Source organism: Cheilinus undulatus, linkage group 12 (genome assembly GCF_018320785.1).
Source record: "Cheilinus undulatus linkage group 12, ASM1832078v1, whole genome shotgun sequence".
Lineage (NCBI taxonomy): Eukaryota > Metazoa > Chordata > Actinopteri > Labriformes > Labridae > Cheilinus > Cheilinus undulatus.
The window spans coordinates 20,978,896-21,006,266 of record NC_054876.1 but is presented as its reverse complement, the minus strand read 5'-3'; the positions used below and the strand labels follow the sequence as shown (position 1 = coordinate 21,006,266).

General features: G+C 38.3%; 2 protein-coding genes across 4 annotated transcripts; one reads left to right on the top strand and one right to left on the bottom strand.

Annotated features, from left to right (window-relative positions):
• Positions 1-803: 803 nt before the first annotated feature.
• On the bottom strand, positions 804-27,142 carry rb1 (retinoblastoma 1). 3 transcript variants are annotated; one of them, XM_041801548.1, is made up of 28 exons: positions 27,124-27,142; positions 26,658-26,783; positions 26,123-26,243; positions 25,688-25,791; positions 25,365-25,499; positions 25,234-25,272; positions 25,106-25,155; positions 24,855-24,965; positions 24,122-24,267; positions 23,940-24,017; positions 22,305-22,414; positions 22,138-22,215; positions 21,410-21,497; positions 21,203-21,319; positions 21,055-21,111; positions 20,740-20,771; positions 20,522-20,598; positions 20,182-20,402; positions 9,611-9,726; positions 9,203-9,357; positions 8,807-8,952; positions 5,955-6,059; positions 5,726-5,839; positions 5,474-5,622; positions 5,336-5,366; positions 5,089-5,231; positions 4,939-4,985; positions 804-2,415 (listed from the first exon to the last, which is right to left on the bottom strand). In XM_041801548.1, the coding sequence occupies exons 2-28, from the start codon at positions 26,765-26,767 to the stop codon at positions 2,351-2,353; spliced, it is 2,745 nt and encodes a 914-aa protein (XP_041657482.1). In that variant the 5' UTR covers positions 26,768-26,783; positions 27,124-27,142; the 3' UTR covers positions 804-2,350. The 3 variants fall into 3 exon arrangements, with proteins under 3 accessions (XP_041657482.1, XP_041657481.1, XP_041657480.1); XM_041801547.1 differs by lacking the exon at positions 27,124-27,142 and adding an exon at positions 26,860-26,904; XM_041801546.1 differs by lacking the exon at positions 27,124-27,142 and having other exon boundaries at positions 26,658-26,894.
• On the top strand, positions 12,582-14,159 carry LOC121518873 (lysophosphatidic acid receptor 6-like). The gene has a single exon (XM_041801549.1). It carries the CDS (start codon positions 12,616-12,618, stop codon positions 13,741-13,743), a length of 1,128 nt encoding a protein of 375 aa, XP_041657483.1. The 5' UTR covers positions 12,582-12,615; the 3' UTR covers positions 13,744-14,159.
• Positions 27,143-27,371: the final 229 nt, after the last annotated feature.

The following is a 27,371-nucleotide window of genomic DNA, read 5'->3' as shown; positions in this document are numbered from 1 at the left end:
AACATTTTCAGAAAATGTTTCGGATATTCATGGATTTTTTTATTGTAATGTTGAGGCTTTTTCAGAAAGATTCACTCAAACATTAAGAGAATGTTTAAGGATTTTTTAATGTGATTTTTATTCAAAGATGTTTAAGAATTTTCACCAACATTTTTGGTAATGTCTTGGAAATTTAAGGGGATTTTTTGTGTTCTGGAAATCTCTAATACTTTGATGATAGTGGGAAAAATTGTTTGTTGTTAAAATAATTTCTCACAAGTAGGGAAATATTTTTGTTTAGCCTTGTGCAGTGAGATAGATCTATTGTTCTCAAATGCAGACATAATTTTTTGGTGAAAAATATCTCCTGTTCAAAGACAAGGCTTCGGTCGATAAGTATCAGGTCCCACTTATCCCAAATAAGTGGGAGAAACTAAAATCAAAAGCTCAGGAGGGTCTCAGGAGGATACACAAAATCTGTGCCATAAGTAGCAATAACAATTCTTTAAGAAGTTTTATAAATCTATCAGGTAGCAATCCAAGATAACACAAAAGGTAAAAATGACTTTAAAAATCTAAAGAACACAATTTCCAGTGAGAAATCTCAAAACCCAGTGATTTTCAGTAATTGATCCAGTTAACAGTTTGGTAACTCAGTGTCAGGCAGCAGTTATTTTACTTACAGGTAACCTTGAGAAAGCGAAGCCTGACTGAGTCCTGTGTGTACATTTCTGCACAGCAGAGGGAAGAAAAGAGCCTCGCGTTGCTCCATCTAAGGACACAGATTGTACAAATCTTGACTGAAACAAATTACAACCCCATAATCTTTTTCCAACATCTCATTTTTATTTGTTTGTTTTGATCACTAAAATATTCTGCCATGTATTTGGGCCCAGTGAAAAATTCTTTAAGTCTATGACCATCAAACATAGCCTGAAGATTCCAGAAATAGATGTTATGATAATCTAAGGAGCGATGCTTCTCGGAAACAGGGCTGCAGGCCAAAGGTTTATTACAAGAGGGAACATTTGAGGCATGCAATTCCTGAGAAAGAGGAACTCCATTTCTTGTCTTGTTTAAGTTTCATAACCAATACAAAAATCTATTTTTCTCCAAGCTTAACAATGTTATAAATTCATCTTGTCCCAAAAACCTGCATAAGGAAAAACAAAACACACAAAAAAACAAACTAAAAAGACCTGCAAAAAATCCTCTGAAATAAAAAACCTGTATAATCCATAACTAAGACTCTAATCTTCAGTCTATTAGCTTGTTAATCACTAAACATGTTTTGAGGAATGATGACTGAGAAGCAAAATGAATTGAGCTGTATGTAGTCAAATCTATGCAAAGAAGTACCAAAACAATATTTTTAAATAAAAAACAGGAATATTTACTTCATTTCAAAGGAACTATGTCAATAAAGTACAATATAAACACATTTTAATTTAAAAACTCTGATAATTAACAGTTCTAGCATGTTTTTCCCATTGTAAATTACCTTGTGTCAAGTCCACATATGAATTGCTTTAAATGATACTTTTTGCTGCTGTAATTTTTCTTTTTTTTTCCTCCAAGTCTTCCAAATTGCTTTAAAAAATTAACTTTAACACTTAACTAACACTTTGTAGAATGACATGCCTGAAAATCTAAAAACAAGGGTTGAAATATATAAGGTGGTGTTCACATTTATATAGGACACTTTTTTAACTTTAAAACAAACCAAAGTTACTGTTAAATAATACACTGGCTAAATGCATTACCTATAAAGGGAGTCTAACAGAAAAACACTAATTAAAGCTGGGTGTAAATCATGCAGTGTCTCTTTTTCTACTAACGTTTGATCGTGTTATGGCTCACACCTCATGGCACACTCCTTGGAAGCATTGCAAATTCTCCAGCAGATTATCACTGTAAAGTTCAATCACTGCATCAAAAGTCAGAACAATTTCCCTCTGATAATGACAGCTGATCCTCTCGGAGGGAAGCAATCATGATTTAACACTAGAAATGCTGCCTCATGATGAGAAACATGTAAAAGGTCCTGATGGCACAGAGACTGAACCGATTTTTGTTCCTATCGAGAAATGTCTCTGAAGTATTACAAAAAAACTTAAAACACCCACAAAGTTAATAGCACTCCTAAAACCAAAACTCAACCTTAAAGAAGTAGATATTTAAATGAAATTCACTGACAGTCATTATTCAGTTAAAATAGTTAAAGCATGAACAAAGAAGAGGAGAAAGTCCTCTATATTCACATATTACTCCTCAAAGTTAAATACTAACTAAACTCCAACTCTAAATGTACAGAGAAACTCAAGTTTCATGTTGTGACAAACAGTGCAGGTCAGCTCAGTAGATTTTAGAGTCATTCCTTCCTTGATTCTGCGTCTTCCTTCATCTTCTGCTCCTGCATGCGGCTGCGAGTGGAGCCTGAATGAAACACAGCAAGGGATTCGTTTTTCACCACTGCTAAAACATTATTTCCCATTCTCTGAACCAGTTAGATATAATGTGCAAAACTCTAAACATAATCTCACGCTCAAAAACACATTTTTCATTGTCATGCATGTGTGATGTATAGTAGCGACTACTGATGGCAGAAGTAAGACATAATTTCTGTTGTCACAACACAACCAGTCAAAACTGAAAACACTCTTCTCAAATGATGTGGAACCAGTTCAGACCAGTTCAGAGAGCAAAAGAGAGTTAAAGTTAAAATCAGAAATGGATGGAGACGATCTGAGGGTCTGAGGAGGAGGAGTGTCTGAGAGGTGGTAGACTATGAGGAGGAGAGGGAGGAATTAAGGGAAGATGAAGACCAACACCAAGAACAGAAATTCTTAGGGATGAACAATATATTATCGTTATGCTATCGATGTCTGTTGATATTAGCTTAAAAAGTTAATTATCAGTATCTGCAGATATGAAAACTTCTGCTGATAGTTAAATCTGTATCCTAAACATGTATCAGCTGTAAATATTGACTGTATGCACAAATAAGTCAGTGGAGTTTTAGGCTGGACTAACAGACCTACGTAAGCTGAAGCCTTTCGTTACTCATCCTCATTCTTTACACTTTAAAGTCTGTTTTAAGGACTTGAATTTGTTCATCCTTCAAAATTGTGTGTCTTAAGGTCTGAAGTTTTAGGTCTGAACTACATTTAGAAATCAGAATCAACTAGAAATATTTTTAAACAAGTCTGAGTGCACTGATAGTGCAGTTGCAAGGCGTGCAAGGATGCTGAACAAACAGGATCAAGAAGGACAAAATATGCAGTGGAGTGGCTGGTTTAAAAGAGATATTTTCAGTTATTTAATTTGAACTGTTATTACTATTGACAGTGTCTCTAATTTTAATGTGTATTTGTGACACTTCTACTTTGGATGAAAGACATCAGAAACTAAATTTGACATTTTGCTCATTTAATTTCCCTGTGGAATCAAATGGGAATTGATATTGACTGATTTTTGAGAAAAATTGATACAGGGGAAGTCATTTTAGGATTGTATTGAAAATCTTTACATATTTATGATTCTTTTCATGGCACCAGTTTCAAACCAGTACATCCGAGAAGTCTTAGGAGAAGTTTCAATTGCAGCTGGAGCAACAGTGTGGCATTTAAATAAAGTCAGCAAGACACAACCAATTATAGTCGTAAGATATCAGCATTTTAGGCATATTGGCAAAAATCCAACACTGTGTATGTCTGTAAATTTCAGATGAAGTTCAAGTAACTGTGATTAAAAAGATCTTTCTCACAGAATGAAAATGAGGGATTATCAGAAATGTAAAATATGGCTGAGTTTAAATATTTCTTTTGGGAAAAACAAAAAAACAAAAACAGAAACAGAAAACAAGACTGTGACATGTTGTTGTTTGCTCTTGCAATTCCAACAGTATCCCAACATTTTGGTACACAGGCCTCCATCTGTGTGCTTTGTTGTTTTTTGTCTTAATTGTTCGCTTTTCTTGTATTTACCTCTCCAGGTGCGCAAGATTTTGTCCTTTAAATATAAATTTTTTAATGATTTAACAGTTTTGTTGCAGTTGTATCATCTGTAAAATGAACTTTACTTATTTGCTGTCTACTACAATCTCAAAATTGTTTTTTTCCTGGAGTGATTATTGACCACAGTGTTTTCTATTTTGCTCTTAGTGTTTGGCTCTGGACTGCTGTGCTTACGATGCAAGGAGTGATAAGGATAATAGAGTTCCTCTTCTTTTTCTCCTCTTCTTTTTTTGTAAATTGTATTGGACTGGTCTTCATGTGGGAAATGAACAAAGGGTTAAGCTGTGTTGAACCGTCACGGGATTGTCTGGCAGTCTTGAATGCACCATGTCAGCAGTGAATGAAGCTGTTGCTGAGTCACCTTTGTATGACTCAGGTAGAGGGTTGTTATCAGACTTTACAGCAAACCCAATCCCACAGACGTGAATGAAACTAGACATTGTTTTTGAGTTAAAACCCAAACAAACAAAAGCCTGAACTTAAAGGAATCTTGGGCTCGCCAATCACTGTAACGCTTTCAAGAGCAAACAGGGCGGGAGGCCCAGCAAACCAGATTGCAGGTGAGCTTACCCAGCTTCTGTTTCCTGTCATGAATACCAGTCCAGTATTTCTTTTTACTGTCTCTTTCCTTTCATACGCTGAATGGTAGGGCTTTAGATTGTATCTTTGTTTATTAATCTGGGCTTAGTTTGCAACAGAGATCAAAGTTTGATTCTGAGCACAGTTGAGACTGTTTTGAGGTGATTGTTTGATTGTGACCATAGATTTAGAAGTTTGGTGAAAATAGCTAGAAAACTGGGATTTGTGCTCAATGTTTAGAGGAAAGGAAGGGAAAGGGAGTTTGAGAAATGTTTCTTAGCAGTTGCAGAAAAACTGTAACAGAAGGAGACTGACTGAAAGCTTAAAAAGCAAAAGGACACCTAAATATGAATGCTTTACTTACTCATTTCTGCAAGCTTCTGGATCAGAGTAGAATCTCCTCCAGATTTACTGTTGATGAAAAAATATGAGATGGCCCCACTGTATTACATGCACATTTGTCTAATGAAGTCATTTAAAGTACAGTTTATAACATAACACCATCTGTACCGACCTGCCGTCAGCTTCATCTTGTCCATCCACGTCAAAGCGTAACCTCTTCAGTGGTTTAGGAGTGGAGCCGAGGTCCAGGGTCCTCTTGAAGGAGCGATCACTGCTGTTTACCATCTGGTTGATCTTCTGGAAACGATTGGACAGCTGCAAAAGAGAAAAAAAAGCAACATTGTCATTACTGAATTTAGATTATCATCCTCTGCTAGAATGTACTGAAAATGTGCTAAAAAAAACATCTGAGTGCATACCCCAAAAGATTCACCGATTGATACCAGCATTCTGTGAAGACAAACCAGATGAGAAAAATCATGTACAAAAAGTTTCAACACTTCGACTCTTTTTTATTTGTCACAGCAATAAAGAAAGAATATTTTCCATGACAATACCTGGAGCGAGGAGTCATGATACCAGGAGACATGCGGGAGCTCTTCAAAGGAGAGATGTACACGTTATTGCTTCCAGGCACACGCAGAGGAGAGTTTGGGAACTTGTAGGGGCTGCGAGGTATTTGTGGGATTGGGGATAGAGTGGGCGGCTGTAGAAACAAAACACCAGAAATAAGACCAAAGAGAAGAAACACTTTTCATCTCATATGCGAAACTGTTAAAAATAAAACTGTATGTTGACACGAGTCTCACCCTGGTAGATGCATACTGCAGGATGTTGGTTTTCAGCTTCTGCATAAACACTTGGTTGTAGAAGACGATGATGGAGTCATAGTGGCCCTCAGAGATCAACACATGCTTAAAGGTCTACAATAGACAGCATGATACAAACAGTTACTTTGAGTCATAATTGAAAATTAAAGTGAAAAAAGCAAAAGTGCTGAATTAGGATGAAAAGACAGAATTTAAATTAAAGCTTCACCTCCTGGCTGGTGTTGGGCATGTTCTTATACGCTGTGACAATGGTTTTGAAGCGAAGATCAACACTCTTCACTTTACATATGGCGTACATGGCGGACATCATCAGCTGGAAGAACAGTAAGATGTAGTTAGAAAGAGAAAAAAAAGAACAAATGAGGACACTTAAAGAGCAATTAAACCCTCAGAACACTTTTTCGGATGTATATGGGGATTTAGAGCCACTGATGACCAGTCAGGGTCCAAATCTAGACATTTCAGCACAAAATATATTTCAATTCTATATTCTGTGTTAAAAGTCTGCAGAGTGACTGCCCTCTACAGGTTGAAACTGTCCACTAGAACTGAGTTTTAAAAACATTTCTACTGGCTGATCTGGTCCACAGTGATGTTTGTGGTGTTGCCACAAACATCTGCCATCACCACAGAGCTCAGGAGTTACCGCTCGCTCTTCCCACAACTGTTCACTACGCTGGTAGCAGCCGACAGCCTAAATTTGTGAATTGACATTAGACAGTGGGTACTGCCTGATATCATAAATAAACCATGTCTATCTTAAAACAAGGTCAGTAATGTACTCACTTGTCTTCTACATGGCCATATATCTTCATTTCACTATTTAAAGCGCATAAAAAAGAACCACATTTTCCTTTAAAGAAGGGGGATAACATGGAGATGAGGACAATTATCAGCCCCCCTATGAAAATGTCCTTTCTTAAACTATTTTGCAAGTACTGTTAAACAACAAAGAATTTTCAACACAATTTTTCCAAACATCCTAGTTTTATTTTGAATGCTTGAATTATTTTACTTTGCACACAGAAATAAAATTTGCACAATAACCAAAAACTCCCAGAGTCTAAACTATAGCCCTCTTTAGAAATTACCTTTTTGTTGAGCCAAAGCACAAACCACCAGGGTGCAATGATGTGCTTAGCCTTTTAATGCTCAAAGGTTATAAAATCAAGTTAAAACTGAGGGTTATCTTCTTATTTACACACAGTACAGAAAATTCAATTAGGGTTTGAGCTGTCACTTGTAAAAGCATCATGGGAAAAACAAAATAAATCACTTTAGACTTAGACAAAAAGATCTGTTAATGCTAACAAAGCAGGAGAAGGAGATACAGTGTTATTACAGCTTTTCCAAGCGCTGAGAACTGGAGTGAGAAGTGTAATCAAGAAGTTCAAAAAAGCCACACAGTACAGACCAAAGCTTGCAGAAGTAGGAAGAGAAAGATTTCAAAGACTCTGGAAAGAAAACTAGTGAGAGATGTGTCTAAAGACCCCAGAACAACTGCCAAATCAGGAATTGTAGTCTCAAAGAAGACCATAACTAGAGCCCAGCACAGGAATGTACTGAGAGGTTGCAGAACAAGAAAAACTCCACTCCTGAAGAGACACCTTCAAGCCAGACTGAAGTCTGTTAAGGACAACCTGGAGAAAGATTATGCATGCTGGAAGCATGTCCTTTGGCCAGATGAGACCAAACTAGAGCTCTTAAGCCATAGAGACGTATATGTTTGGAGAAGGAAGGGAGAGTGTATCACCGAAAGAACGCCGTCCCCAAAGTGAAACATGGTAGTGGGAGTATAATGCTGTGGGGATTTTTTGGTGTGTCTGGAACTGTTAATCTTAAAAAGGTGGAAGGAACCATGAAGAAAGAAGGATACAGTGCCATGAAAAAGTATTTGACCCCTTTATGATCCCTGATGTGTTTGCATATTTATCTCACTTAAATGTTTCAGATCATCAAACCAATTTTAATATCTCACAAAGACAACCCTAGTAAATAAAAAATGCAGTGTCTGAATGATTATCTAATCCAAACCTATCTGGTCCTGTGTGAAAAAGTAATTGCCCCCCTTGTTAAATCATGAGTTAACTGTGATTAACCACAGTTCTTGAAACACTGAGTTTAATTTCACTGGCCTGATTACCGCCAGATTTGTTGAATCAATAAATCACTTAAATAGAAGCTGTCAGACAAAGTGAAGTAGGCTACAAGATCTCAAAAAGAAACGCATCATGCCACGATCAGAAGAAATTCAAAAACAAATGAGAAACAAAGTGATTGAACCCATCAGTCTGGAAAAGGTTACAAAGCCATTTCAAAGGCTTTGGGACTCCAGCAAACCAAGTTCAGAGCCATTATCCACAAACCGAGAAAACTGAGAACAGTAGTGAATCTTCCCAGGAGTGGTCGGCCAACCAAAATGACTCCAAGAGTGCAACGGTGACTCATCCAGAAGGTCACAAAAGAACCCAGAACGATCCGAGCACATCACTCCAATTTTATTTTCTCTACTCTGGCTCCCAGTATGTTTAATAATTGATTTTAAGATTTTACTGATAACTTTAAAGGCTCTTAATCGCCTGGCTCCTACCTACATTTTAGATCTTTTAACCCTTATTACCCTGAGAACCTCGGGCAGCGGTTTCTAGTTGTCCCTGGGGCCCGGGTGAAATCTAAAGGGGACAGGGCTTTTTCAGTCAGTAATGTGAGCATCCAAAATAAAACTAGGATGTTTAGAAAAGCTGTGACAAAAATCCCTTGCTCCGTTTATAATGCCGTCCTCATCTGTACAAAATTGTGTTCTCTGAATTACCATGCATCATCATTTCACACTTAAGTATCCTGTGGTAAGTCTGTTATGACTTCATGACTAAGATGTGTCATAGACTACATAATGTTTTGGCAGATAAGGGACAGCAGGAAGAAGAGAATGGGCTTGTTTAATACCCCCTCTATCAAAGTCTTTTCCATGATGATCTGTAAATGCACCACAGCTGAAACTCAAGCTTAGAGTTTAGTTTCTCTTTAAGAGATAAAGTCAAACAGTCTTGTTTTTGTAACCTGGTCAAGGTGACGGTCTCTCATCAGCTCGTGCTCGTGCTGCAGTGTGTGCTGAAACAGGGTCCATATGATGGGCTCCAGTTCAGGGTGGGAGGACAGCAGGTAGGAACAAAGCATCTTCAGCCTTAAGTAGGCCAGACGATACACTGCGGAGGGAGACACCACAGAGATGGGTGAAGTAAAGCAAAGAAAGACTATTTTAGCAGCAAATTTTAAAACCAACTTCAAACTTCTGCACTGTAATTACATATGTGATCATTTTAGTAATTTCCAGTTTACATGATGCCAAAACTGAAGTTCACCAGTGTCACCTTTATTTTACAGATGTTAACCACAATAATCTAATGTAAAATCTACTCAAACCAACAATGTGTGAGAGCTTACAGGACTTCTTACATTTTTTATAAAAGAGGCTGAGTGAGTTAGACTTTGGGAGTCTTGGAACCTGGCCTCCAGACTGCGTTGGAGGCTGAGAGGATGCCTGAGAGCTGGGTGTGGCCGGAGACTCAGGAGGCAGAACTCGAAGGCCTGGGCGCATGGGGGACAGATATCTGCAGAGAAAATGAGGAAATCCTTCACACAGTGACTAAATAGTTTCAAATTATGGAGAAAAGAGGTTTGACCTACTGACTAAAGCCTGGTGGAAAATATGAGTCATGGAATTTAACAGATGTATTTTTCATATACCATGATGCAACCTCTATACTTATGACTCATTGGAGGTTTTGCACAACAGCTCAAACGGTTTTACATTACAGCAATAACTGAGAGAGGGATAAATAGACAGTGTGAAGGAGGACTCACAGGTCAGCTGCAGTGTGGTTGTGCTGCAGAGGTTGGCTAAAGCTTGCAGGGGTTTCTACCTGCTCTGCTGCTCCGCCCTCATGCTCCTGTTTCAGTAACTCAAAAAGTGGGGAGCCCTGTGGAGAACAAAAACTCTTTTTAAATTTAATAAAACACTCCATACTATTTACAACACAACCCACTATTTACTAGGAATTTGATCATTAGTGATAAACCCCCACACAGCTGATGTAAGTGTGGCTGATTCACTCTTCATGATGCAAATAGAAACCAATCAACCTGAATCAACCTGAGACGTAAACGGACAGTCTACACCTCACAGTTTTGCAAAGATAATAAAGCTAGCTTTTGACTTTAAAAGCTTTGAAAAGCATTTTTATCAAATTTTTGACACAAAAGTTCAAACCTTTCAATTCAAAAACTTCAACCAGAGTAGCTGCTGTCAATTAATCTCAAAGTTTAAGCAGCCTTTAGTCACTTGTTGCACTTTAATCATTGTCCACTGTAAAACTAACCTGTGATGCCAGAAAATAATGTAGAAGAAGCTGAAATCACTGTTTTGGAATAGAATAATAGTGGAACGGGACAAAAAATGGGAGAAAAGTGGCAAAAATGGATTGAAATTGGAAAAAAGTTAAAAAAGCACCAACTATGGGCAAAAGAAGTTGGATGAATGGGTAAAAATTGGCAAAACTGAGGACAAAGTGGCAAAAAGAAGTTGCAAAAATGGTCATAAAAGTGGAAAAAGGAGTAAAAATCAGCAAAAATGGCTGAAACAGGCAAAAAGTGATTAAAATGGCAAAAATTACAAAAATGGACAAGAAAGTGTCAGAAATAGGCAAAATGGGCCAACAGTGGCAAAAGGGCAAAATACAACAAAAAAGTGGCAAAAATGGGTGAGAAGGAAAACAAGTAAAAAAAATTAAATGTAAAGAGGCAAAGAGGCGACAAAATGGGCAAAATGCAGCAGAATGGGGTTAAAAGGTGCAAAAATAAGCAGCAAAACAGGTTAAAAAATAGCATGAATACATTATTCCAACATCAGAACCCAGTAATACCGTAGCATGCTTCCAAGCTCCAAAATGAGCAAACTGTTAGCCAGGACACACACATGCACTGACATCTTCAATAAATCATAAATGGAGAGGGCCCATTGTCTCAGATTTTCAGGGTCAATTCTGTGAGCAGGCCTATGAAAAGAAAACTAAACACTTTTTTGACATATTGGGTATTGCTGCCAGAAAGGCAATAACAAAAAGTGGCTTAAAGCCAGTAGCTCCAACTGCCGTGGACTGCTATAATATTATTTATTCAAAATTTATTATGAAAAAAAACACCTTCTCATTCCGGCTTAAGAAGAAAAAATTTCAAGAACTATGGGAAAAATTGAAAATTTCTATTCTCCCATAACGTCCATTTTTTGTTTAAGCAGATATTTATTTTTTTGGACACTTGTTTTAAAAGATGTATATGTATTACACAATCAGAAAGTAACCCTAGGTTGTAATTTTTCAAATGTATGTTTTAAATTTATGGAATTTAACTTTTTTTCCTCTTTGTATGCAATTTTCAGGGTTTTTTTCCATTACCAGTCATTTTACTAATGACTGGTTATAAATAAATAAATACATAAAAACCCTATGTAGCACCAGGGATGATATAAATAAATGTTGTACCAAATCTTGTAAACATATTACCAATTAAGCAGGTTATAAAAATCAATATGGTCGGGAAAAAATTTACAATTAGTTAATATGTAACTACTGATAAGACATCTGTTGTCAGTTTCATGTTGACCCAAGGCCACACCCTGGAATATCCTAACTGACTCAAAAGACAGAAATGAAAGAAGTATCCTCAACAAAGACTAAAACATCACAGGGTTAAAGATACAGAATCTGGACACCAACACAACAATACTACAGCTGTGCACATATTCCTCCTCCACTCTTGTCAAACGACTTTTGAGTTCTGTCAAAGACACTCAGGCGTGTGGTGCACGTGATTAACAACATGCAAAGACCAAGACAAAAAAGGCATGAGATCATACTGGGAGGGTGTGGTTTACTACCCAGTGATTTACTCAGGTACAGACTTGCTGTGAAAGCATTCTTCATGACATGCATGCCACACCCGGCTGTCGCTACACACATTACAAAAGCACACTTGATATTTAATGCTTAAACAGCCTTTGTTGACATATTATCTATACAAACACTGCTATGAAAAATAGTTTATTGAAAGCTGATCATTCAGCAGCTTTAGAGCTGTATTCTGTACTATGCAGGCCATTTAATCTTCTAATGAATACACTAATAACTTTTGTTTGTGGAGGTCCCCTTGGAAGGAACCCCTTTATTCAAGTTTGTTGATTAAAATAAGATTTAACAATGAAAGCCTGTAAAAAATTTCCAACCACAAATTCCTATTATTCAAATTTAACGTAAGGGGAAAAAACAAAGCAGCAATGGAGGACTTTGTCCCAGATTGAGGCTCCTCCCTTTTTGTTTCAACAGTCCTCAGAGCTCTCTGTGGAGGAGACTCTGACTTCAAACCTGCTCTGATGTTAAGAGTAAGCATAGCTGTGCTCACCTCAGGGCTGCTGCACCAACAGACAGGAGAACAAGAGAGGGAAGAGCCACTCTGAACCACAGAGTGAAGGAAGACATGATTTTTCTTTTAAAAGGATTAACATTTCAACATCTGTGAACGACAAAGGGAAGTGACTTAAAGTTCCCTTTACTGTGGACTACTGAGCATACAGGACAGCTTTACACAGAGACAGTGGTGTTGAGGAGCGTGTAAACCACTACAGGTATTTGTGGAGTTGCTGTACACTTTCTCTGCTCAGCTTTTCAACACAATGAGCCTCTGCCACAATTTCAGGATTGTTTTTAACTCCACATAAAATGTAAATGGTCCGTAGCTCAGGGTTGGTTCAACAAACTGAACTTGGATTTTATAACAAACACAAACGTACAACAGAGAACCTTTTGACTCTTTAAATGTTTCAAACTTTTCAGCTGGATCCAAACATGTATAATAGCACTCAACAAATGAGTGTTGTGGGTGCCAATCAGAATCACATACACTGCAACAAGAGTGATGACTTCAAGTACCCTCTGTACAGCACTGTTTTCAGCATGGTGTTTGTGGTTGGACTTCTCTTCAACATGGTGGCTGTGTACATCTTTGGCTGTACCCTGAAGCTGCGGAATGAGACCACCACGTACATGATGAACCTTGTTGTTTCAGACTCTCTTTTTGTCCTCAGCCTGCCTTTTCGGATTGTATATTTCATCAAGCGTGAGTGGATGTTTGGAAGTGTGCTCTGCAAAATCTCTGTTGCCCTCTTCTACACCAACATGTACGGCAGCATCCTCTTCCTTACGTGCATCAGCGTTGACCGTTTCCTGGCCATCGTGCACCCGTTCAGGTCCCAGACTATTCGCACAAAGAGGAACGCCAAACTGGCCTGCCTCACGGTATGGGTGCTGGTTCTTTCTGGAAGTATACCCACTGGGTTCTTACTGGATACCACTTCACCTAAAAATGTCAACGCCTCCACACACTTCTGCTTTGAAAACTACTCCAGAAAGCAGTGGAAGGCTGAGCTGTCCAAGGTGGTGGTGTTTATTGAGACTGTTGGCTTCATCATCCCTCTGATGCTCAACATCTTCTGCTCCATCATGGTGCTGCGGACTCTGAAGAAACCCCAAACCATCACCCGGGGGGGAAGCCTCAACAAGGCAAAAATCTTAAGGATGATTGTTGTCCATCTGCTTATCTTCTGCTTCTGTTTCATCCCCTACAACGTAAACCTTATGTTCTACACCCTGGTCCGCTCCAACATACTGAAGGGATGTGATGCCGAGTATGTGGTCAGAACGATCTACCCCATTGCCTTGTGCATAGCAGTGACCAACTGCTGTTTTGATCCAGTTATTTACTACTTCACCTCAGAGGCCATTCAGAGCTCCATCAAACGCAAGTCCACAGTGTGGTACAACGGCGCCAGGCTGTTCGACCGGCTGCAGATGGACAGCTCGCAAAGCAGTCCAAACACAACACCCAAAAGCCTGACACTGAGGTCTCTTAGAACAAAAATGTTTGACAATGAGTCGACTGTCTGACGACAACTGTGTTATGTCATGTGATTAATAATTGAGTGAGTATTGCAGGTAAAACTCGATTTGTATGAGAGGATGAAGGTGGCAGCAGAGTGGCTTTTAGGATCCCAACAACACACAAACAGACTGGTTACTAAGGAGTCGCACTCTCGTCTACTGGACACTATATTGACTTCAGACGCTGATCCCTTCAGTCAATAAAGAGTGAAACAAGCTGCAGACGAGACATTTGTATAAAACAGTGTGAATAAATACCCTTTATTAGGGAGACAATATCTTAGATGTTAGAGAACTCTTAAAGGAGGCAAGTTTATAATGTGTAAAAGTAAAAATGAGCCTTAGTCAAGAAAATGGTGCTGCAGAGAAGACTGAGCTGGTGCTGTTTGTTCCTCAGAGCCAATTCTCCTTTAGGAAAAATCCTGTCAAGACAACCCTATTGCAGTATTAAACTCCTTTTGTGTTTTTTAGTTTGTAAATAACTAAGGCCTCACTAAGGTTTTAAGCACTTTGTAGAGCAACATGCTCTATAAGAGATTTTTTTATCTTTTACTGAAAGCTAATAAAGTTATTCTCTTCTTCTTTAATGCAGTGATGTGCAATGAAGTATGTGACATAAGCAGCATGTCAGTTGAATACAATTTCCTGTCTATGAGTGTTATCAAGATTTATTAAGACCCATTAGTCACACAGGTAAAAATGTCATGGCTTCTGTGGTTGGAAAATGTCACAAATGTTGAGTGAGCAAAAAAGAGCAGGCTCCAGGTGTGGTATATATGTGGGTATGAGCTTTGAAGCAGGGCCCAATCACAAACAAAATCTGCTTTTGCAGAGTAAATACAACATTTTTGGACTCAAAATATGAAGATGTACCATTAAAATGTTCTTTTTTACTTCATGCATAAATTAAGAGTAATAGTAAGCTTCTACATGTGTTACACTTCTTCTTACAGCCAGACGTTAAAGTTTAATGAGAAAATCTAGCTAACTTTTTGTCTGTTTAACATGGTCTAAAAGTAAAACACAGCTCACAGTGAAAATGTAATATGGTGCAGATGGAATGCACGAAAAATATTTGCTCTGTCTTGTAAAGCAGTGTGCTGCAAGACAGAGCGCTACTGCATTCCTGTTAAGAGGCTTAGCCTCGGGGTCTGCACTGACATGGGCACACTCATCACCACCATTGCACTGATGGGAAAGATTGTGAAACCAAAGCAGGCGAGCGACAACATGCCTCCTAACAGAAAAGTACGCTTACAAAATAGAGCACAGTGCTGGTTAAAGCAATACTGCCAAAAGACGGGGTGCAGATGGCCTAATGGTTTAAGGTGCACCTCATATATGCAGGCGGCCCCGGTTCAAATCTGGCCTGTGGCCCTTTCCTGCATGCCTCTTTCCCACTCTCTCATCCCGGTTTCAGATTCTATCCACTCATGAATCCAACCTATGACATAAAAGGCACAAAAAGCCTAAAGAATACATAAAAAAAGAAAAGAGAAAATGAAAAGACTAATAAAAGAATAAAAAAGAATAATCCAGAAACAGAGACTTCAACTGTTAGTGGAGACAACTGAAAGTTTCAGTCAAATTTTCCGATGCTTGGGTTCTCTTTTATAGAATATGTACATGAAATATTGTTATTTCATGTTTCATGTTATGTCAAAATGGTAAAACGTGGAGAGCTCATTGAAAATGAAAGAGTCTGCATTAAAGCGCTTCATGATGCTGGATGGTCTTTGAGACAAATATGACAGGTGGTCTACTAAATTTGTTAAGCACTGTATATTTGTTAATGCACTGGGAATTTTTTTATTTTTGGAGATCTGACAATTTAAAGGACATTTTTCCAAGACCTCCAGATCTTAGTGGAAATTTCTTTCTTATTTGGTCATGTTCTTGTGGTCCATTATCAGAAAAAAAGAATACTTCCTACAAATAAAGGGATATTATTTTTATATGTTGTACAGTAAGATAAGCCTATTATCCTAATATGCATACATCATTTTTGTGAAAACTACTTCATGTTTAAAGACCAGGCTTGGGTTTTACACTTATTAACATATCTCAGATAAGTGTGAGAAACTAAAAATGAGTTCCAAACAACAGCTCAGGTTTCAGGTGGTTAAAGTGATGTTAAAAATACTGAGCCTTTTGATACTTTTTTACAACTAAAGCATATTAAAACTGTTTGTGCAAGATGTTTTATGAAGGTAAATCCAAACCCTCACCCTCAACTCTTTTTAGGTATCATGTTAGAAATAACATAATGGTATGTCTTTATTTGATTTTGCGTTTAAACAAATAATTGTTGATATGGTTCTTTCATTATATGTTCTTTAATTTGTCTCTTGGTGATAAGTGGCACCTTGCTTAATCTCACTAAATTAATAAAATCCAAAGACTGATTTCATTTTATACCGTTTCAGATCAGCTTTCTAATTGTGGTGTACAGGACAATAGGCTGATGTGTATTCATGAAAAAAATACTGATTTTTCAGGCGCAAAAAAAAAACAAAACAAAAAAACCCCAAAAACCCTGATAGTCTCAGAGTTGCACACTTTGTCCCGGAGGTTTTAACTTCACACCAGAATAATAACTTTAAAGATTTAATTTAATATGGTCTCTATTGAACTTTAAAAGTACACCAGGCTGTTCTGCATTGAGCAGTGGTTGAAAAAGAACCAGACTATTGTATGCAAGTCAAAGTAAAGTTATGTTGGTCAAAATTTACTCAATTAGAAGTGCAAGAAATGAGCTCTAAATCTTCTCCAGTGAAAGTAAAAAGTTAGTCATTCAAAGTTGACTCAGAGTACTAAGTAGCTACTATTGAGACTGAAGAGGTTTTGACAGTGAAATATGATCTTTCTTTAATGTGCAAAAATATCAAGAGAATATGGATCTCCAAGTTGTTTATTCTAAGGTGTGACTTAATCTAAAGCAAATGCAATGGCTGTTTTTGGATTAAATGTGGGACTGATGCTACTGACTATAATTTGTTGTCAAAGCCAAACTACTAGCCTTTTTGTTGCTGTTGGCAGAAAGCTCGGACTTCCTTGTTTTGACTTACAGTGTTGATCTTTTTTCTCATTACTTGATGCTTTTTAAAATGTAATGAAGTGACATACTTCCTCCAAAATATACTTATTTAAAAGTAAAAGTAGTGATCATAGAAAGTATCAAAAGATACAAGTACACAAGAAAGATACTTAATTACAGTTGTTTAACTAAATGCTATTAGATACTTTCCAGTTCTGGCCTTGAGAGCAGTACAATAGCTTCATACAAAGATACACCAGATACACACAGACATCTAATTATAACACCCTGTTTTGATGCATTGTTGGTATTCCTTTATGAGCTGGCTTACAAATAGAGTTAACTATTAACTACAGTCTCTTGTAGGTTTATGACAGAACACCATAAATACGACTCCCTCCCAGAAGGTAATGAAACAATCTGTGACTTCATCTCTTAGCAGATGACACAATTCAATTCAATGAAATGTTTTAAAAATTAGTATTTGATAATCTAATGACTAAATTAAGTATGAATGAGGGTTGGAAAAAAGTCTGTCTGGACGAGGCGGGAAAGAGAAACAAAGAGATGTAGTGAAAGAGAAAGAGAGAGAGAGAGAGAGAGAAATGTTGACCTGTGTGCAAGTGTAGGGGTGTGCTGTTAGAGCATCCTAACACTGATCCTGCTGCCGAACGCCAGCTGACTGGATAAATATCATCATCAAATGGTAACTGCATCAAAGACATCCTGATACTGGTGAGTGTTTCTGTTTAATATTTTCCTCTGTTTTAATTATTGTAATTGTATATTCACTTTAAATTCTGCATTTAATAACTGCTTTTGTCATTGAGTACGATATGGAAATATGGAAGGAGCTCAACAACTTTTTTGAAGAGTTTGTTAAACTTTGACTTTAGATGGGAGTCCAAAAAGATTCTCTGAAAACAGTTAAAATATTTATGATTGTGATATTCATTTTATTTGACCTTTACTGTTGAGAAGGCACAGTTGAAAATAGTGAGATCAGAAAGACAAACTAATACAGTTCTAAATTCTTCAAGACTGCATTTAGATCAATGCCAAAGTTACAGATGTAGATATCTGAACTATGGTATAGGAAATGTATGAAATGTATGCATTAGAAAACTGCTATAGATACATAAAGTAATCAAATCTGTTCTTTGTAAAAATGTTGAAAAACTACCTCAGTGTTGCAGAGTTGATCAGATGGTGATTCATGTTTTGGTATTTTTTTCAACTGATTTGTTTCTTAATAGTTATGAGTTTTTCAGCAGCCTAAATTTCTAATAAATCATACAAAAAACACCATTAAAGTCTTTAAAATCTTTATGGCATACACAGTCATGATCTGTGAAGAAATACAGAAGGAAATAATGCCCTTTATCAGACCTCCCTAATTCTGATTTAAATGTATGAGCAGACAGTCGATTTTTTTCTACAAACTGCAGCTTTAAAGAATTCAAATCAACATTTCCTGCCATGTGAATCAGAGATAATGGGCTTTGCTATGTATTAAAAGCAGATTGATAGTATCTTTATTTTTCCCCACTCTGACTGTAATGAAGCCAAATGTTTGCTTGTTTTATGGGAGCAGGAACTAGCAGTTAAACTTTATTGTCAGATAGCGCCGACTGTTGTCTTGCATGTCGAATATTAATTTAGCTGTTAGCTCATGTAGTGTTTTCATGTCACCTCAGCATATTTAGATTCTATAAAACAGCAGACATTTCAGTTTGATTCCATTTCTACTTTCCACAGGTTCAAGTATTCCAGAAAAAAGCCTCTAAACTTGAAACTTTATTGCATCTGGAGTTGACTTAAACCTACCATCCTCTGGACATGAGAGAAACACAAAGATTCAAGTGTTGGCGCTGAAAATTTCTTTGAACATGGAAGTGTTGAATATGACACATGAGCTAGAGAAGCCGTTCTCACCTCTGTCTAACTGCACAGTGGACACCAGCTACCGCTTTACCTTCTATCAGGTTTCCTACAGCGTCATCTTCCTGCTGGGATTAGTCACAAACAGCCTTGCTCTGCACAGACTGTGTCAGTCTCCCTGCACCATGAACAGCACCGTCATTTACATGGTCAGCCTGTCAGCTGCTGACATGTTTTTTGTAATCTCTCTGCCTCTGAGAATCTACTACTACAACCAAAAGGCCACGGCCCCCCTCGGCTGGACCCCTGGGTTGGCTTACTGCCACCTCACCTTCATCCTCAAATACATCAGCCTGTATGGAGGCATCTTCTTCCTGGTGTGCATTGCTGTGGACCGTTATTTAGCTGTAGTGCACCCAGTGGTGTCTATGAACAGCAGGCTGCGTGTTGCACAGCTGCTGAGTGGGGGGATCTGGTGCTTGGTGCTGGGGCTCAGCGTGGGTCTACCTTTGCTGCGCTCAGCAGCTGCTCACCAACATCAGCCCTGCCTGCTAGACCCATCCTCACGCCGCCACCGCACCATCATCCTGGTGGCTCTGGGTTTAGTGTGTGGGTCATTTCTTCTGCCCACTTTGGTTCTTCTCTACAGCTACTGCAGAGTGCTGAGTGTGCTCAGGCAGCCGAGACACCGCTCCCGCAGCAAGCGCCACAGCCGCAAACATACGCTCAGGGTTATTTACTGTGTGCTGGGCGTCTTCCTGCTCTGCTTTGCGCCCTATCACATCAACCTCCTTGGATACACACTCACACACGTGGGGGTGCTGCCACATTGTGGCCTGGCCAAGGTGACCAGGGCTATGCACCCAGTGGTGCTATCACTGGCGAGCTCAAACTGCTGCCTCAACCCATTCATCTACTACTTTTCCAGCAGTTTGGTGCACAGGGAGGCACATGGTGGGGGAGGCAGCAGCAGCTACTGACAAGTCATCTTACATCACAACTGACAAGAGAAAAAGATCCTCACCTTATAGAAATTACACAAGAACTAAGACTCAAAAGATCTGCCCGTACAGTTCATCATAATGTGTAGGTTTTTTGGAAGTTATGTAATGGTCTGTGTTTAATATGTCCTCTCATTGAGTAGGTTATACAGGTTTTATGTGTTTGCTTAAGCATAAAGAGTATAAATTCTAATAGTTTGCGGTTCAGGGCTGTGCTGGTAATTTTTTAAGTCCCCTGCATGTTTCAAATTAATTATATGGGTCTGTTAAATGCTGATATGCACTGATTTTCATATGTAGCTAACTCCAAACTGATCTAGGCCCATTTTACAACCAAACTGAAGATTATGGATAAGTTAATGTGTGGGCTTTTCTTATTTATTTTATTCCTGAACTGTAGTAATAGTCTATAAACTAAAAATCAATCTGCAGGAAATATCTTCTCCTAGTGTACCTATGTTTATTAAAATGCTGTGTCATCATTATTGACAGCATACTATAGGAGTAACAGGAGACCAAACTGACCGTCCTCCATGCAATCCTCTCCATGATTAGGTTCTCGCAGGTCTCCAGATGCTTGACGATATCTTTGCTCAGTGTGGGGTCAGCTTTGATGAAGCTCTCGATAACTTTGTAAAAGTCAAAGGCAGAGAGGTTGACCACATCCAGTATCCAGGGGAAACACACGTCTGTTTCGGCCACGTCACCACCACCATGGTTGTAGCCTCCTGTCCTAAAACTGCTCTCTGATTAAACGAGGAAAAATAAATTAAAAAAAAAAAACTTTGTTAGATCTATAGTGTGTAGACACATTTACTAGTATTGATGAGTGAAAGCTGCCTCTGATTTCATTTGCAGGACACACCTCCATATGTTGCCATTACAACCTCCAAAGCACAGGCAAGAAGTGAGGTATGAAATGTGGAGTCATTGAGGAGATTACTGAAACAGAAATCACATGAATCAGCAAAAGGGAACAACTATAAATCAACACCTCGCAAAAATGCACTAGAGTCAATACAAAAAGCTTCACACATTTTTTCCCTATTTTTCATCAAGTAATCAAAACAAAGATGCACATACCTAAAATTTTGCACTGACAGTCTTTTCTCCTCCTGCAAAATAGAAAATAAGCCATCGGTTAAAGGCATAAAAGCCCGTGAATATGAGTGATTCAGATCGCTTAACTTGCTTCCTGTCTGATATTTCTTTTGGTCTGTGGTTATGTAAAAATGAGGTAAGAGTCCCCGAAATCTTTTTGACAAAATATAACATGCATCAAAGTAATCCATTGGGGCTTTCTTACACATCTTCGCAGTCATCATACTAACTTGATCCTCTAAGAGTAGAAACACTACTAACATTAATTTTTTGCATAAAAAAAGTCAAATCAAATACCGATTTTAACATTGCTTCCATGATTTTGTAATACAGCCTGACACCCAGGGTAAATCTCTGAAAGACAAAAAAAGACAGTAATTGAACAATTTCATCATATCAAGCATTATCATTGTAACTTACTGTGTCCTTGTGGGGTATTTCAAACCTGTCTGCCGAGTAGGACACAGCGCGGGCCGACTGCCTGACCGAACCTCTGGCTGAATGCCAGACCGAGTGTCTCCAAACGCTTCAACACATCTTGGGTCGGGTCCACAGTGCAATTCTGGTCATAAAGGAAAGAAATGACATAAAATTTGTAAAACAACACTCAGATGGAGAGTCTTAATTTATGCCAAAAGTTGACTTAACCCACTTTAAAGTATGTAGCCAGGTTAGTGGACGGTTGGTCTCCACTAGAGGTGAGGTCCCCTCTCAGCTGCTGAATGGAAGTCATGGCAGCTCTGAGGAGATGAAACAAATTTAGAAAGATGTAAAAGATATACAGCTCAAAAAACAGACTACTCTGTAATATTTGATTTTCTGTTTGTGTGAACAGGTATATATCACTGCTGTCAATTAATTTAAGGAAAAAGTCTTAATTAATTACAGGCTTTGTAATCAATTAATCAAGATTAACCATACATATCAATAATATAAGAATGACTGCATTTAGGGTAGAATAACTGCATGAAGTTGTTTTTTATTTAACCCTGTTCTTCACATTATTTACAATGTACTCCCAATTTAGTTTTTTGTTTTGTTTTTACAGCCTCGAACTTTATTCACATGACAATGTCATTGATGATGATGATGCTGGGGTCTCATGATGGTGATCAGTAGTTTTGTTAGTTTGGTGATGATGATAAATCAATAACAAAGAAGCTTCTTTGCACCCTGTGTATTTCTTCTAGCTTGTGTCACCCTTATTCATGAAACTGTAGCACTGAAAAATTGGGCACTGCACACACTGATATCTAGCGCCCTAACCCTAACATTGTTTGTAGATAGGTCTGAATCTACACATACCTTTAAAAACAGTGCTCATGTTCTTCACATTGAGATTAACAATGCAACATCAGATAGTGACTGTGAGCTGCTCACCTGATTGGAGTCTGGGGAGGGATCATTACAGCCTCTTCATCAGGAAGGTTCTTCTTTGGTGTTCTCTCCACCTGTGATCTAAATGCAGGAGGAGATTATCAAATACTTCTCTCTAAAACAAATCCAACATTAAAATAAGTGTACAAGTGTCGAGGTGAAGTAATTACATTTCGACTTTAGGCATGAGAACAGTCTCGTCCCTGTCGAAGAACAGCCGCCCATCGATGTCTCTGCTCTTGAGGTAGTGCTCTTCATATTGTTGGTTTAGGTCAGAAACCTGTGGGGAAAACTCAAGGTTTGAGTTATTACAGTACATGCCTTATGAATACAAAAGTAGAAGTTAGCACTTTCAGAGATTGAACTTACTACTGCACATGTTGTTGATTTAAAAAAAAAAAAAACATTACCAGTTTAGCATTAAACTACCCACAGTCCAAGATGGAAAAATATAAACAAGGATAAAAAGCCCTTAACGGTTCCCTTATATTAAAACATTTAAGTATCATACATAGGGGTGTGACGAGATCAAAACGCCACGAGATTTCTTGTCGTGGAAGAATCAATCTTGCAAGACCAATGTTGTGCAGACACTTGGAGCAGCAGCTCTCCTTACAGAAGACAATACCAAACTGGAAGTTGTAAAAGATAACAAAGATGCCCTGGACACTTTAAACTGTTGATGAGAGAGCTAATGAAGAAACGGAGCTGATCTGGTATCCAACCTCCCACAACCCTCGCGTGAGCTACTTGAGCCGCATATGATCCGCCTATAAATCATCATAACTGTGTGAATTAATAAAATGCTGCAGGTGAAAGCCTGTGCATTCTCCATGAGGAGAATACAGCGTGTATTTAGTTCATGTATGCGCGCAGACACGCTCGTAGTGCCGCTGTTTCTGACTTTGTAACTTTGACTGCTTTGTCATGTCATCCATCAGCTGTGGGCTGTACGTATCATCAATCAGAAGCTTAACATGAGTAGCGCAACTGGTCTGCATACTGCAGCAGTAAACTTGGCAAAACAAACTCTGTATGAGTGCCATAGAGTAGCTCCAAAAAGGAATTTTTGGGCCTTTGTTGGATAGAGGAGGACAGTGGACAGAGCCGGAAACAAGGCCAAGAGTGGGGGAGAGACATGTGGCAAAGGGCCCCAGGCCGGACTCGAACCAGGGCCGCCCACGTACACGGGGAGCGCCTTCAACCACTAGGCCACCTGCTCCCCTATGAACTAGTTTTATGCTGTATGTTTTTATGCTACATTTAAGTCTTTTCATGTTTGATCAGATCTTTATCTAAAACATTCATAAAAAATTGTCAAATCTTGACTAATTACAACTGGATTAGTATCAGATACTAAGCCTTAAACCTTTTGTGCTATAAAATATCCTTTCCATCAAGTTTAGTGTTTGTTTTCAGTGTACCAGTGCCTTTTATAGCTTAGATTGTTAAAGTGAGACATGCACAAATGTTACATGAGACACTTGACCGTTACAGAGGGGAAATTAAACAGTAAAATAAACTGTCCTGTGTGTCCTTCTTCAGCTTAAGTGCAACACTGTCAGTAAACAGTAGCATCCTGGTTCTGCAATATATTGCCCTGAAACACTAAAAATGGTTCCCCTGCTTGAGTACACATTTCCCTAACACCATGTATGTGAAAACAAACATGTATGAGCAGCAAAGAGGACATCCACCAGCTGTTACACATTCAAACATTCAACAAAGGCAACTGCAAGAGGAAAGAGATAACTGATGGAAACAGCAGACAAAGAGCTGGTGTATTTAAAAAAACACAATCCTACCTGAGGAAAATCTGGAGATTTTGATTGATCTAGTGAGTCCAGGAAGGCTGAGAAACTGGTCTGGTATACATTCTTCACCTGCATATACAATTTAATAGAAAATGAGAAAACCTGTAAGATAAAGGGCAGAGAGATAACAGTAACATGACTGTGAGAGGTATATCAAGAGAGATGGCTCAGACCTCCTCTGTGTTGCATTCATTTTCATCACACAAGGTTTTGAGAAGCTGCAGATCCATCTCTGGTTCTGCAGGTCTGGATCTGGCTTTGCTCTGGTTGCGACGTGACGTGCGTGTCGGGGGGCTCTGAACTTTGCTGATAGCTGATTCTGGTGGAAATACATTTGAAGAATTTAAATTATTCATTAAGTCCACGATGCATTCTTTCATACAGAGCTTTTTCTTTTATTCTATATATTTTTATCATTTACTGATTTAACTGCCTTTAAATATATTCTGTACCAATCATATTCCTTTCAATCATGCCACTTTTGTGCTACAGTTTATTCTGGCTTTATGTGTGACTTTCAAGACCATCTCTGCGTGGTCCAAGTGTCGATATTTATTTTACCATTGTCTGATTTCATGCCTTTGTTATGTCTGTTAAAGCACTTTTAAAGACTTTTAAAAGTCCTATAGCTACAGTGCTACGGTTAACAAAAATGATATTTTGAGAAAAGCTGCTTTACCATGGCTAAGAACATAACTGACAGTTATTTTTCCACAACACTATAAATTTACATTTCAGCAAACAACGAACTCCATCAACAACGACAACAAAACTGTACAGTCATGTCATAGCCTGACTAAGTTTTTCATTCTTCAAACTTTGCACCTTTTTTCTTGGTGTTTACTTAACAGTAATAAAGAATTCTTTAACAATAGTGTTACAATGAGTTAATTCACTGAAGCTTACTGTAAAGAGGCTGCAGGAGGTCAGGAGGACAGCGTTTGATAAACAGCTCCAGAGAACAAAGTAACAGCTGGAATGATATGACCAAGTCATCTTCCATCTGTAAGGCCCTTCCTGCAGACAGAAGAAATTCAGAATATGTTAAGCATCATCATAACAAGACAGACTGCTGCTGCAGACTGTCAACAACAGAACCTTAACGATGATACGTTCTACACAACTTATTTTTGGTTGTTTCATAAGAATTCATCTACCTTTGGCCAGAAGAAACATCGTCCAGCAGCTCCGCATGGTCTCCCTCTCCCTTGGTAAAAGAGAAAACCAACCATTAAACATTCTCCTTCAACACATTAATAATTTGGTAGATAAATCTGGGACTTACTTTTCATCCGAAACCAAAGCAAAGATTTTCTTGCATGTTCTGAGACAAAAGAAATATTATTAAGGCTTGCTATTTCCCAAAATATATCCACATAAACCAAGCACTGTTTCTGTACTCCTTTGTTCACTTACTTCTCAAACCTCTGGTAGAGAGCCAATGTCACATCATATTTATTCTCCAGTCGTGTCAGAACTGAATTCACCTTGGTGCTAATGGTGTCCAAGTTGACATCCAACTTCCTCACAAGAGCCACAAACTGTTTTAAACTTAAAAAAATGGATAAATGTGTATAAAAATATATGAAAAGTGAAAATTAACTGTATCCTTTCACACATAATTTTCTGTCTTTATTATATTCGGTATGCACAAAGATAGTGAAAGAATATACATTACTCAGTAAACAGGCATATTTGCAAACAAAGTACATAATTCATGGTACAAAGTGTATACATACTTCATACTGACAGCTTTCAGGACCTGGGTTACAGTAAAACAGGGGACATCCATGTCTGTCGCTGACACAAACAGACAAGCCCCCCACAGCCTTTTCTGATCACCCTGAGAAGTAATGAGAGCAAAAACAAATTTTAAACTTTTACACAATACATACAAATCTGTAATATTACCAGTAACATCTTTAGTTTCAACAATAATAAATTAAATCTGTAAGAACCAAGCTGTGAATGCTTGATGAACTTTCTTTAACAGAAAATGATCATCTAATACTGGCCCTTAGCCTTGTCTCTTTCACAGAGATTTCTCCAGATGCTCAGAATCTTTTGATATTATTTACTATAAATGGTGGATTACTAAAGTCATGAAGGGAGCACTGTAACTGGACATGCTACAGAAACACATTCAGAATTTCATATATACTTTATATACATACGGTAGCTTGATCCATGGAGTCTTGAACTGTTTTCCATAGCTTCCAAGCCTGGTCACATACCATGTCTGTCACATGAAGACCTTTACACAGGGTTAAAAACTCTGTATCCTTGTCTCTGTGTCTAGAAAACAGAAATAATGCAGCACACAGAACTGTAAATGCAAACATGCTTTACAGATGACAACAGACTTTCAGGACAGGACTCCTCCGACTGTCAGCTAAAGTTTGTGCCCGACATTTGGTCTATTTATAAGTAATAACAGCATTAATTCGTATGTAACACCTTACGGTTCATTACTTTCTCGGTGCTTGCCCTTTTTTGGGTATTAGCAGCAAAAAACCTGGCTTCATTTTAAAAAGCTAGCTAGCCGACCTAACGGTTTATAACATTCTTTGCTAGCTAGCAACAGTCCAACATTAGCACACAAGCTAAGCAAAATAGGGTTGTTTTGACTTAAAGATCATCGTAACCTGCCGCTAGTATCACTGTTGGTATGCTCCTGAAGTCTGAATGTAAAAACACAAGTTTTCTTACTTTTTAACGGATAACTCTGGACTCTCCTTCTTGTCCGGTGAAGCAATTTCAGTTCCAGACTTCATCTCCTTGTTTTGTGTCGTTCCAGAGCTCCGTTTTTTAGGTGGCATCTCGATGTCCGGTTACCTAACAGGCAAATTTAACACGTAAATATATAAATGTTTTCAATGCAACAAGATATGCGTAAAAATTTAAAGCCCACTTCACAAGTTCCGTGGCAACAATACAACAACCCCGACTGACTTCCTGAAACCGGGTTGAAGTGGGTGTTTGTTTTGTTACACCGAGGTACCCCGCCGGCTGATGCTATGGCTGGAGTTTCAACCTTTAAACGCCCTCCAAAGTCAGTCTCCACAAGTCTGTTTATACAAGTCTTTTTATTGTGTTTTCGGGTTATTTTCCCGCGCTAAACACGTTTGTTATTTGATGAAGTATGGATTAAACATGCTACGGTTTGTATTTTTACCTCGAACTCTCTCTGGACTGATACATAGCATAGCGGGCAAACTACTGGCTCACGTGATCAACCGAAAACAAACCAACCCCAAGTCTCGAGCCGAAAACGCGGGAAAATTTCTACGCAACATCCGCTCATTTGCGTGTGTCCCGCCACCCTTAAAAGACACAAAGGATTAAGGAATAACCCATTATCTGGATAAAAAAGTAGACAGCACCAATTATCTGTTGAAAATGCGTTATTCATTGATGCAATAA